General features: G+C 42.3%; 1 protein-coding gene across 1 annotated transcript in view; it reads left to right on the plus strand.

Annotated features, from left to right (window-relative positions):
- LOC146760349 (cytosolic carboxypeptidase 4-like) overlaps window positions 1–13,448 on the plus strand; it is a 243,613-nt gene that overhangs the window by 193,684 nt on the left and 36,481 nt on the right. The window contains exon 2 of the mRNA XM_085551533.1: window positions 5,922–6,102. Coding sequence (XP_085407659.1) covers window positions 5,945–6,102 — 158 coding nt within the window. The 5' untranslated portion in view covers window positions 5,922–5,944. The remainder of the gene's footprint in view (window positions 1–5,921; window positions 6,103–13,448) is intronic.

Here is a 13,448-nt window from a genome sequence, read left to right on the forward strand (position 1 = left end):
GAGGTTTCTAAGCATTGAGTGTTCTAAGGTTTAAGGATTTCAAGCTAAGCATTGCGGTTGGTAAGCATTGAGGTTTCTAGGCATTGAGGATTCTTAGCATTGAGGATGCTAAGCATTGAGGATGCTAAGCATTGAGGATTCTAAGCATTGAGGATTCTAAGCATTGAGGATTCTAAGCTAGGCATTGAGGTTTCTAAGCATTGAGGATTCTAATCATTGAGGATTCCCAGCATTGAGGATTCTAAGCTAAGCATGTAGGATTCTAAGTATTGAGGTTTCTCAGTGTTGAGGATTTTAAGCAATGAGGATTCTATGCATTGAGGATTTTATGCATTGAGGGTTCTAAACTAAGCACTGAGGATTTTGAGCATTGAGAGTGCAAAGCACTGAGATTTCTAAGCATTTAGGTTACTAAAAATTAAGGTCTCTAAGCTATGAGGTTTCTAATCATTGAGGATACTAAGCATTGAGTTTTCTACGCATTAAGGACTCCAGGCATTGAGTATTTTATGCATTGAGGATGCTAAGGATTGAGGTTTCTAAGCATTGAGTGTTCTAAGCTTTGAGGACTTTAAGCTAAGCATTGCGGTTGGTAAGCATTGAGGTTTCTAGGCATTGAGGATTCTATGCTTTGAGGATTCTTAGCATTGAGGATGCTATGCATTGAGGTTTCTGAGTATTTCAGATTCTGAGCATTGAGGATTCTAAGCTAAGCATTGAGGATTCTAAGCATTGAGGATTCTAAGCATTGAGGATTCTAAGCACTGAGGATTCTCATCATTGAGGATTCTCAGCATTGAGGTTTCTAAGCATTAAGAACTTTAAGCATTGAGGATTCTAAGCATTGATCATTCTAAGCATTAAGGACTCTATGCATTGAGGTTTCTAAGCTTTAAGGGTGCTAAGCATTGAGGTTTCAAAGCAATAAGGTTTCTCAGCATTGAGGATTCTAAGCAATGAGGATTCTAAGCATTGAGGATTCTGCGCATTGAGGTTTCTAAGCTAAACATTGAGGATGCTGAGCATTGAGGATGCAAAGCATTGAGGATTCTAAGCATTGAAGTTTCTAAGCACTGAGGACTCTATGCTTTGAGGTTTCTAAGCATCGAGGTTTCTAAGCATTGAGGATTCTAAGCATTAAGGACTCTATGCATTGAGGTTTCTAAGCACTAAGGACTCTATGCTTTGAGGTTTCTAAGCATTTAGGTTTCTAAGCATTGAGGATTCTAATCATTGAGGATGCTAAGCTAAGCATTGAGGATGCTAAGCATTGAGGATTCTAGGCACTGAGGATTCTAAGCATTGGGGATACGAAGCTACGCAGTGAGGGTGATAAGCATTGAGGTTTCTAAGCATTAAGGCCTCTATGCATTGAGATTTTTAAGCATTGATGATGCTAAGCATTGAGGATTTTATGCTTTGAGAATGCAAAGCAATGAGCTCTCTAAGCATTGAGGATTCTAAGCATTGACGATTCTAAGCACTGAGGATTCTAAGCATTGAAGATTCTAAACTAAGCATTGAGGTTTCTAAGCAATGAGAATTCTAAGCAATGAGAATTCTAAGCTAAGCATTGAGGTTGCTTAACATTGAGTAAGCTAAGCATTGGGGTGTCTAAGCATTAAGGACTCTATGCATAGAGTTTTCTAAGCATTGAGGATTCTAAGCTGTGCATTGAGGATGCTAAGCATTGATGTTTCTAAGCATTGAGGTTTCTAAGCATTGAGGTTTCTAAGCATTGAGGATTCTCTGTTAAGCATTGGAATTCTAAGCATTGAGGATTCTATGCATTGATTGTTCTAAGCCATTGAGGGATCTAAACATTGAGTGTTCTAAGCATTGAGGATTCTAAGTAAAGCATTGAGGCTTCTCATCATTGAGGATTCTTTGCAGACTTGTTTCCCTATCCTTCGCTATAGGTATGCTTTTGTTTCATCAGGTATTAGTTCACTTGGTTGTTTTTTAGTTGCATCATATGGAATATTAGTCAAATGTGTGTAGAATTTCCATCTGCCTTCAGAATTTGGGATTTTGGGATCTGCCCCAAAATGATTTATAGAACCTGACATTCTAATTTCTTGGAGTTAAGGGGCTGGGGGAATAACCCAGAAAAAGAATAACGAGAATATCCATCTTTAGTAGGATGTTAAACTGTACTATGTCTGGATGCTTTGTACATGTATTGGTCTCTGCAGTCATTTCTAATCATTCTGATTCATTGGTGAGTGAATTCATAAAACTCATCCACTAAGGGATGTTTCCAAGCAACTTGGAGCCTGGAATACCTTCACCCAGCTTTGATGGTAGAAAGCAGTTAACCAAGGTGATTTGTAACATTCACTTCTTTGCCATGAGGACCATTGATAACGCATATCGTGTAAGTGTATTTAAGGGAAGGTTATATCTCTGATAATTCTGGAAAACAGCAGTGGGCCCTGTCAGACTAGGTAAGCTGCCTCTGCATTAAGATGTGTCTCTTTGAGTAGGATTTTGCCAAATGCAGGGTCAGGAAATAAGGAGGAGGTGGGGTAAATGGAGGAGCATAGTATTACATCGTGGAGTAACTGAAAATGTGACAACTTGGGGAAAGATTTTGGGTGGGGAGCGGAGGAAAGTGACCAACACAGGTTCTGCCTCAGAGCAGTCTCAAGTTTTCTGTGATCTCAGTATTTGAAGTTGTTTTTTTTTTTTTCCTTCTCCTTGAATATATTTGATGTACATCACACCATATCCTGTCTTTGTCAGACTTTGTTTAACTAGGCAGCCTTGGGCAGTTCAGATGTATCCAAGGCAGGATGCAGCCGTGATACACGCAGCAGAACTGCGTTTGATGCTCTTTTTTACACATCATTTGACTCTCAGAATATGCTGTAGAGGTCACACATAATGAAGTTGGGTGGGAATGTTGGCTTTCTTTGTTTATCTCTTATGTCCAGGGGGTAAACTTGAACCTTTGATCTGTGCAGCTCTCATGATAAAGTCATGTTGTATTTAGGAATAAGGGGGAGTGGAGGGAAGGCCTATGTTTTGTGGGCTCTGGCTTGGGGCTGATAGGATGAGAGGTATGCAGAGGCACAGCCAGAATCATTCCAGTCAAGACCTGGATCTAGGTTGAATTTGTCACACGCTCTTTATGATTCCCTTTGACTCCTAATGAAATCCCAGTCTTGTGTCATTTCAAAACCTTGTTCCCTTTCAAACGCTGTGGCCCAAATAGCAGCTTGACAATGCATAGAATTTTAACCCATGTCAGGGCATCTGGAAGTGCACTTCATTTCCCTTCTGTGCCTCTTTTTATGAGGCGAGACATTGATTTGTTAACGGGGTTTCATTCTTTTATTTCAGATTGATCTTTCCCCAACTGATGTCATGATTTCTAACTTCCAAATCAGATAAAATCAAGAGGAAGATCCCTGCAATAGGCAGGAGATTAAGCAACAAGTTAGCAGTACTGTAGGAACAAAGCTCTTATTTTCATGCATATATCCACAGTTAAAATGAATAAAGAGAAGGGAAGGTGGGAGGTGGTTGATACGTTAGATTTATTACTCAAAGGGTTTTTGCTCCATGTTTTGCAAGAGGCATCAGTGCCTTTAATCTCTCATCTCTGGTTTTGTTAGTGGCACGTTATATCCTGGCCATGTCAGAATGTAGCACAGAGTAATGAGACAAGATCTGTTGGATGGGGCTTTATGTAGCACGAAAAGGTTCCTCTGCTCACTCTTTTTATTATTTACATTCCCAGTGAAGGTTACGTGTCATGTGGGCTTTGCAGAGATAAATGGGTAACCTGAGCTTTCTGGCAGCTTCCCCAGGACTTGGGGAGGATTCAGTGTAAGGACTGACTTGGGGATTTTGAAGCATCCAACTCAGTTCTGGGCCCTGAAGGAAACATAGAAGAACATGTGTCTCGGTGTCCTGAGGAGGTGCAGTGTAGCACAAGGTGGTATCAAGGGGCTCTGGACCAAAATTACACTTCAGAACAGTAGGTGTGTCCCAGAGCAGATCAGCAGCACTGGGGTGGCTTCATCAGCACTGCTGTTATGGGGCATAGTGAATCAAGAATGAAGTGTAGCAGCTCAGCTAAGTGCAGAAATCTTGACTATTGCCGGCCAGTTGGTGCCCGGAGATGTGATTTTGGCATTGCAAATATACCTGTCAGGAGGGGAGTGAAGCTTAGAAAGGGAGTTTTAAGTGGAATAGAGATGTTTCCCCACCTGGATCCTATGGATCCACTATTTCCTGGGGTTTAAAATCAGGACTCTCTAGAAGCTTTTGTCACGTTGAATGTTAGACAGAGGTTTATCAGTCTTGAGGAGAGCAGAATTCACATCTCTGCCAGTCTCACAGTATCCTCAATTAGCTGAATTGTGGCAAACCTTCCATTTCTGAGATGTGAAGACCCTTTCTTGTGGTTTCGTTTTCTCATAGAGTAACTGAAGAAAGAATCGCTCAATTAACATGCTGCATGCTTTCCCAATGTATAGAAGAGACAGGAGTTAAAGCCGTTTTCATCAGTTGCAAGGGAGCATGTTTTATTTTGCTTTGTGCTATTTACAGCTGTTGTCCATTAGGAGTCCTCAAGAGCCTCATTCTCAACTACAACAACACAGTCCCATAAGTTTAGCTCAGCAATGAGCCTGCAAAACAGCACTAAATCATGATGATGGGAGAAAGAAGAAAATGTTTGGAAATAGCAAAATGCAACTGATGCCTTTGTGAAAAGTAGTTTTTGCTTGTTGCTGTTTTAAAGCATTACTAAGGTAGACTGTAATGCACAGCATCTAGCTGGAGCTGAATAGAGGTTGTTTTCTAATATATATATGTTTTTGTAATAAAAAGTAAGCAGAACTCCTAGTATGTCTCTATTGGCTGAAGGGATCTTTTACAGTCCATTAGCGCCTTGGGCACTAATGTATACACAGCAGTGAAAATATACTAATCTCAGGGTAAGGTGCAAGAATGATAAAGGAAAAATAAAGATTAGTACACGGCTATTGAATAGCAGAGTTCTGGTTGCTTTACTGGACCACAGTATGATTGCTCTGTATGAATTCGAGTGGAGACTCTGGTCATGCCCATCAAATGCCTATGAATGGGAAGGGGTGAATGTGGGATTGTTTCCAGACCTGTCTACATCCTTGCAGAGGAGTTGGACCAAGTGACCTTTAAGGATCCTTTCCAACTCAAAAGGTTCTGTGATTCCACCTCTGTGTTTCACATTAATTGAGTAATGATTTGTAAAGCTGTTAGAAAACTGAAGGACTTTAGTACAGCTTTGGGAGCTGAGGACATAGAAGCATAACTTGCTAAATCAGCGTTTGCTTACAAGGATGCTCAGATGATACCTTTGATTGTTTTCTGTCCCTTTACTAGAGAGCCTGTGCTCTGACAGAGCTGCAAAAAACATCATGGCATCGTTGTGATTCCCTGTCAGATAGTGGCTTCCACTAAAGCAAATGTGTCAGGTTGATTTGTGACAGCAGCCTGAGATTGTGAACATTCACAGAAGGATAATTTTAAGACACATCATTGCTTTGTCCTTTTCTTTTATTCTCTATGCTTGGCAGGTGTCTACCTCTGTCTTCTTCCCTTGGCCCATCTGTGGATTTTGCTCAACACAGATGGGATTTTCAAACAATCTGCTGTCAAATTTGGTCTCTTCTGAGCATGTGTATACAGAGAGCTTTTGGAGACGTGTAACTAGGCCAAATGAGGGTGCTTTTTCATGGGAATGGCAAATAACGTATCTGATAGCAAGACAATTTTCTCTGCCAAATTGCTAGTCTGCTTTGCAACAGGGGTTCATTAGGCTCTGTCCATGAACTGTTTAGTAAGATTCTCTCTTAAAAAAAAAAGTTGGCATCGTATCTCTGCAGCTTCTGTGCATAACATCTCCATGCCTTTGCTTTGTTTTACAGACAGTCGTCCTTATGTCTTTCTGATGGCCCGTGTTCATCCTGGTGAAAGCAACGCCAGCTGGGTGATGAAGGGGACCCTGGAGTTCCTTGTGAGCAGTGATCCCATTGCTGATCTCCTGAGGAAATGTTTCATTTTCAAGATTGTCCCCATGCTCAACCCTGATGGAGTCATCAATGGCAAGTGCGTTGTAGTAACATACTTATTGTGAATTTTCACTGGGTTTACCTGCAGGCTTTACTGCTGTATACTTAGCAGGCCTAGTCTTCAGTGTTTTGGGCCAGAATTCCTGTTGCCTTTTGCCTTGTGTTTTATTCATCCTGTGATCAGTCCTGTAAGGAGAATGTAAGTCCTGGATACAGCCCAGTGTGCTGTCTCGTGTGCATCAGATATTCATGGTTCTGTACTGTGTGGGGCCGTAAGGTGTCCCAACTGACTGGGTGAAGTATTAGCGATAGCAGACAAACTGAATCTTACTTGCTGAATGGAAAGTTATCTATTCTGCCAAATCAGCAGGGCAAACTTTATCTGCAAGCTGATATATCTGGGAATAACTGGCTTTAATTAATGCTTTATATAACCTGAATGGGGGAAAGATGTAAGGATCTATTAAATGCTCGTATCTTTATGGAAATGTTTCCGTATAATGAAACTCCCTCCTTCTCCTATCTCCTTTACTCTGTTTCCTCCCACATGCTTCTGAAGAGATTCCAAGTCTTTCTGAGCTTATGAATATACCAGTTTCTTTTTGCATTCTTCAGAGCTGCCTTTACATTGCTCCTACCCACATCATCACTACAACCATTCATCTGGTTTCAGGTCAGGTTGTGCTGATCCGGTGCTGAAGAAACAGGGTAAAGACCTTAAGCAAATCTTGAGCTTATTTGGTCCTAATCTAATTCCTTTCTGTTGTGGTCTGGGCTTCAGCAGAGGGCAGCTTGGAGTGTTCTTAGCCTCTGGTCTGCGACTATGAGCATAGTTTTTTGTGTTCCTGTTCTCCCCAGGACATGAGTGTGTTGTAGTTTAGGCTGTTCAGGGGAGCTGGATGCTGCCCCCGAGTATTGGAAGCTTCTGCTGGCACCAAATGTTTCCTTGATTCTTCCAGACAGCAGAAGCAAAAATGAAAGATTGTGGCTTTCTGTTTTTCCTTTCACTCTGCTTAATTAAAGTTTCCAGCAGATGGAGGGCTGGAGGGAATGTCTGACCTTTTTTCTCCAGCTGTCAGGAGTGAGCATAGCAGAGGAAGGGTCCTCAGGAGGGACAGTGTGGCTTTTGGTGACACCTGGAATGAAGGGTACTGTCTGAGCTCATATCACACAGGAACGTGTGGAGCTTCCACTGTAGTTCAACCTGGTGATGAGTAGGAAAGTTTGGTGTGGGATAGGAGCAGAGGTCCAAGGACTTGGCTATGGCTCTGTAGCTAAGCATGAAGCCTGGGGAAGGGAGAGAACCATTCCATCATGCTCCAATTTAAATGCTGTGCTGTGGGGCCTCCCATGGCTCTGTTGCTCTTGCTTCTTCCCATGTGCTTTTTCAGTGGACTGAGGTGTTCCTGCACAGAAAGAAAAGCTTCTTTTCTTGGCCTAGAGTTTATTGGCAGCTTTTTGGAGATGACTTTTAGTCCCTTGCTGCATGTGGAAGCACATGCAGGTTTCTTTGTCCATTAATGTTCTACTTCATCTAGGTTTAAGTGCTGTATTAAACTCTGTTGTCATTCAAATCACTGCCACAAAGGGAAGCTCTTTTTCCAGGAAAAGGGTCTGTAGGCCATTATTGACTGAGTAGCTGTAAACAGGTCCATACTACTTACTTTTAGGTCTCTGTAGCACATTTCAGGAAGCCACTTATTTGCCTTGAGATTTACAATCACGACTGAATGTGTCAAATCCACTGTTTATTTTGAATCATCACTCATTTCGAATCTTCATGCTTTGAAAGTGCATCTTCTGTACTACCCATCCATCCTTCTGTTATCTGGTATTAATCCTGCTCTAGTCTCGTTACCTCGGTATCTTTATATTTAAAAAAGGGTTGAATTCTTTTCTGTTGGCAGTTCTTTTGAAGCTCCTCACTCTCTCCCTCCTCCCCAGTCCTGTGTGCTGGGGTGTGTATAATGCTTCCCTGCCCGTCACAAAGATGAATGCCATCGCACGGTTACAAAGGATTTCTTCCAGCAGCCCAGCTGTGCCCCTTCCCCAGCTGACTCCCTGCTGCAGGCACAGCTCAGTGGAAGAGTGCTCATCCCAGCAGGATACCGTGCAATCACACTTCGAGAGCCTTGTGCAGCAACAAGACGATCAGGGCCTTGGTATTTGCTTTGGTTAATGTGATCTGAAAGTTGCATGCAGAGAATGTTCCTCTGTCACAGATATGATGGCAGTAATGTGATTATGCTCTGACTGTGTGTGGCTGAGCTAGGAAACAGCCTTCCCTTTCACTCCCTTTCACATCAGTCAGTACTATGAGGATTTATTCCTGTCTGTCAGTGATGGAGAGAGTTGAGTCCTGTTGCTGATGCTAAATGAAGGTAGTGGTGATGCAAGCATGTCTGTATGAGTAAGGCTGTCATCACATAAAAATAAAAATCACTACCCAATATCACATATAATTTGAGTTTGTTCAATCCAGAGAGTACTGATGAGCAGTTGTGTTCTGTGCGACTGTTCTCATGGAATCATTAAGGTTGGAAAAGAAGTCTGTCATCTGGTCCAACCGTCCGCCTACAACCAGTATTGCCCAGTAAACCGTGTCCTGAAGTACCACATCTCCATGTTTCTTTAAGGTCTCCAATGGATGGTGACTCCACCTCCCTGGGCAGCCTTTGCTCTGTCCTGAATAGCAGTCAGATGTAGGGTTTGTCAAATAAATTTCAGCTGATCTGGTAGTGGCTATATATTTTAATGTTAGACACTACTTTTTATTAAGTGCATCCTGTGTGTTGTCACACAGTAGTGTTTGACCACTGCTGGAAATGGGATGCTGCCTCTGATAGATGTATGGTCTGAACTGATATAGTTATTTGTGTGTTTTTTTTCTTCTTTACAAGTAAAAGTAGTCTTAATCTCCAAGAACGGTGCTATAAGATGGTCCAAAGTGACAGGCATTAAATTACTAAAGGGAAAGTGTCCTTGTAGGCTGATTATCTTGCGAAGGCTGTTCTGTGAAAACCCAAGGTATTGGTTGGTGTTCAGCTGACTGTTTTCTCTCATCCCTTTATCGTCTTTTTAAATTAAATCACGGATTAACAGGAAAGCTAGAGAAGGAATTCCATTCTACACAGCGGTGGAGAATCCATGAAGGAGCACAGCACTTTGATTAGGAAACTGCTGAGTTATACTGGGTGAGTGAGAGACCCGTGCTTTGTTCCTGGCTCTGCTGTTGATGAAGTATGTGACCTTGAGCATTTCCCCCTCCTTTTTTTTTCTTTCCCCTGAGTTTTCTTCCTGGGAGGATGAAATAATGACACACCACAACCTTCACACAGCTTGAAATGAGTGAAATATGTGTACCAGGAGCATTTTCTCTTCAATCTAGTTCTTCTGATTCATCCACTAAAACCAGGGTCAGGAAAGGAACTTGTAAAAGCTTATGACAGCACAAACAGTTCTGTTACAAAGAAATACCCAGCACTGTTGGCTGTTCACACTGTTCCACATAAGCTCATTACCACACAGTGGAGCAACAAGTTGCCTGTGCACCAACACTTCTCCATGCAGTTGTGTACCATCTTGTGACCTGCTTTTAGGCTGTCTTCTCTGTGCACATGCTACATACCCTTCTGTCAACAGCTTGTGTATGCAGCCATTCCTCAGTGTCTGCTCACACCTGCATATCTTCTGCACCCACGTACCTGGTGCTCCCATGTGTATGTTAGCAGTCACAACGTGGTAGTCAGCATTTTGTGGGGATTTTTTTGGCTGGACTTCTTCAGAGTCTGCAGTTTCATATAAATATTGCTATTTATTACCCCTGAATTTAGGGTTATTAATTATATCAGTATAACCTAATTTATATCACCATAAACAGCAATAATAAATAGTGCCAAATGCTAACGCGCAGTGCTTGCCAACCGTGCCCGTGTTTAATGAGTGCTTCCCCCCCACTTCCCAGAAGTATTAAATTAAAAATGATTCGGCCTTGCGATATGATTGATCAAACAAGAGGTGGAACTCCTAGATAAGTGCTTTTGTTTTAAAGAATATTTCATCTTCAGACTGCCCATGCACTGTCTATTATGAGCATCCACAGGTCTTGAACTGCCCAATCTCTCTCTTCCAAGTTCATGTCTCTCTCCTCCATTGCCACCTTCTTCCTTTTTCTTTACTCCCTTTCATGTTTCCTCTTTCTTCCCTTCTGTCTGCCCTTTTCTCGCTTTCCTTTCCCTACTGTTGAATCAAAGAAGCTTTTCAATGAGAGGAACTTGATGTGTTTTTGTAAATGAATTGAACCAATCAGTGGAGATGGGAGCCGGTGAGTCTATTTTGGTAAAGGAAGATTAATTTTTTTGGAAGCAGTGTGACTTCTTCGAAGGCATGGGGTAACCATAGTAGCTGTTAGGAAGAGGAAATCCTGATTTGCATTTTGGATTATAGCCATGGACTATTCTTTATCTGGTTTAAAAACACCCTGTTCCCTTCTGCACCTGCCTTCCCACAACACAGGCTGAGTAAGCTTTGCTGCTGCTTATAGGTAAGGCAGGTGAGCTGGGCTTTTTGTTTGTTTCTCTTTATTGATATTCACTCTCACTTTAGTCAGGCTGTTTGTTCCATCCTGTTTTACTTACAGGGCTTTGTTTATTGCGCCCTGGAATCCAGCAGAGAAAAGCTTTAACTCTGACAATTACAGAAATGGAGAGATAGAAACGTCCTCTGAAAGCCCTTTCAGAACACATTTCTATTGCATGCTCTCAGAAGGGAAACTATTAACTATTAATGTTTCCCACTTACTTTTTGAAACAAGGGCCTTTTTTTTTTTTCTTTTCTTTTTTTTTTTGAAGGATACTTGTAGGAAGAACAGAAGCAAGCTAGTTCTTCTACCCAAAAGCATTATCTGTGTATATAACTTCTATTTCCTCCTATATTATTGTGCACTCTCCTGCACTGAGACATTTTGTTCTCCACGTAGTCAGAGGCAGAGCTGGACATAGACAGCAAACAAGCTAAGGGCCGCACTTGAGGACTCACTTGATGACCCAGAACTGCATCCTTGAGGATTAAATCTTGAAGTAGAGGCACACAAAGCCATGTGGCTGTAGACATCCCTCCTACTCTCCCTTCCCTTCTCTTGTTTGCTTCTCTCTGATCAGAGGGTTAAAGAGGAGTTGAATTCTCAGAATCTAGTCTTGCATATCTAAATGGATGCCATGCACTTTGCAAGCACAATTTAAGGGGTCTCTCCAGACTAGCTGATGTGTGATGCGTGCATTTCTTTAAGGATAGTGCCAACGGTACTTGGGTAGATGCGTGTGGAAGAACATTTTTGCATAAGATTCAGTCCTTACTCATTTAGAATGGCTGTGCTCTGAGCTCTGTGTTATAAGGTGGTCTATTTGCAAGCGCTGACTCGGGACCTCAGAGCAGATGAAAATGCCATGTCTGAGGAATGCTTGTACTGCATCTGGAATGTGGCTCAGGGAAGTGCTATGAACTGTGGGTGAACTTTCTTTGAGTGCAGTAGATGGTTCTTATCTAAGTGCTGCTCTCTTGCCTCTGGTGTTGCCTCAGCTGTCCCCATAAAGAGGACAGTGCAGTGATCTTGCACTGGTGGTGAGGCATAACTGGTGAAAATGTGCTTCTTGTTGGCCATCACGGTCTTCTCAGCAGGCCGTCCTGAGAATTTTGGGTGCTTGTTCTTTAGTTCTAGTGAAGAGGGTCTAAGACCACTTATACTTCTTCAAGGCAAGCAGCCTTATTGTTCCTGATAGTCTCAGCAGATTCCCTATAGCAGAAGCCCATGATTTGGAAGGTTAGATCTATAGGATGTGAGGTAATGGCCTCAATTTGCACCAGGGTAGGTTCAGGTTGGATATTAGGCAAAATTTCTTTTTAGAAGGAATGGTGGTGTGTTGGAACAGCTGCCCAGGGAGGTGGTGGAGTCACTGTCCCTTGAGGTGTGCAGGAACCGTGGAGATGTGGCGCTGAGGGATGTCACTGGGCATGGTGGGGATGGGCTGATAGCTTGGCTAAATGGTCTTTCCAACCTTAATGAGTCTATGATGCTATGAAATCTGGCTAGTACATGAACAACATAAGATAAAATATGGGTATGTGATTCTTTAAGTCTTTGCAGCTTCTCCCTTGGTGGACCCAGAACCAGAGTCTGATCCTCCACCAAACTCTTCTCAGTACATCAGTATGCTGTGGGAGATGACCCTATTTCAGACAAAGCCTTTGCCCTGTGCTAACATGGCAGTCCATCCTTGGCTCTCCTATGGTAAACCTCTGTTGGCACGCAGCTACACCCCAGGACTCCTGACAGCACTTCTAATGCAGTATTGTTTATTCCTTCCTTTATCAGCTGGAGCTGTTGGGCTCCCCTGAGTTATTAGATCTATTCGCTCATTGTCAGTGTTTCCTCCTTTGTAAATATGTCCCCATATGTCTCTGCTCCTGAGGAATATGCTTTCTTTTCTATTTACTGCTTTTCCCAGGCACCCACCTCCTCATTGCTCTATCCACCCAGTGGCCCAATAACAGCCACAGAGATAAATAAGCAACATAACTCTTCCTAGCTATTGTTGTTATTGTTGTTGTTGCCGCCCTGCATAGTAATACATATAATAACAAGGAAACAAATCTTATTACTAAAGTAATTACAATAAATAAAAAGCTGAGAAGGGAGATGAAGGAAGGGTCTGTCAGGGGAGTGATTGCAGTAGGGGTTTTTAAAATTTAATTTACTCGAGATGTTCTTTGCTGCTTTATTGATACCCTGCTGAGGGGGCTGCGACTAATTAGCAACCAGCTGTTGTTCTAACACACCCTCACCTAATTTATTGTTTCGTCAAGTCTCTAAAATAGGAGTCTGTCTGCTATCGTTGTCTGTGGGACTCGGCACCAGTCTCATGTCAGCAGTTGGTTTTATTGCTCGGTGCTTCTGTTTTCTGAAAGCTGAGTAGCTGAGACTTTGGGTGCTTTGCTGCCTTTCCTTTTATTTTCCAGCACTTTCCATGCGCTTTCAGGAGGTCGGGCAGGAGAATACGCTCAGTCTCTTGAATTATAAGAGCTTGTCCCAGAGTCCAGAGGCCTGTTATTATAACAGGCCAACACAATGCTAGATTCTGGTAAATTGCCCAGAGGGCTGTGCCACTGTTTGTATGCCTTGGTAGAGACCAAAAAAGACCTCACAGAGGAGGTCTGGCATAGATAGGGCCAAGGGTTTCTTAATATGTAATGTCTATGATCTTGTTCTCTTGCTTGTCAATATCCTATGGAAGTGCTGTACTATTGTTTGCCTTTGGAGAAAACAGTATCATGTCTAAACATCCACAAAAACGAATTAGTTAATGGTCATTTTAAGAACAGGGGGGA

This window comes from Coturnix japonica, chromosome 6 (assembly GCF_054131305.1).
Source record: "Coturnix japonica strain WE chromosome 6, WE-NBRP24, whole genome shotgun sequence".
NCBI lineage: Eukaryota > Metazoa > Chordata > Aves > Galliformes > Phasianidae > Coturnix > Coturnix japonica.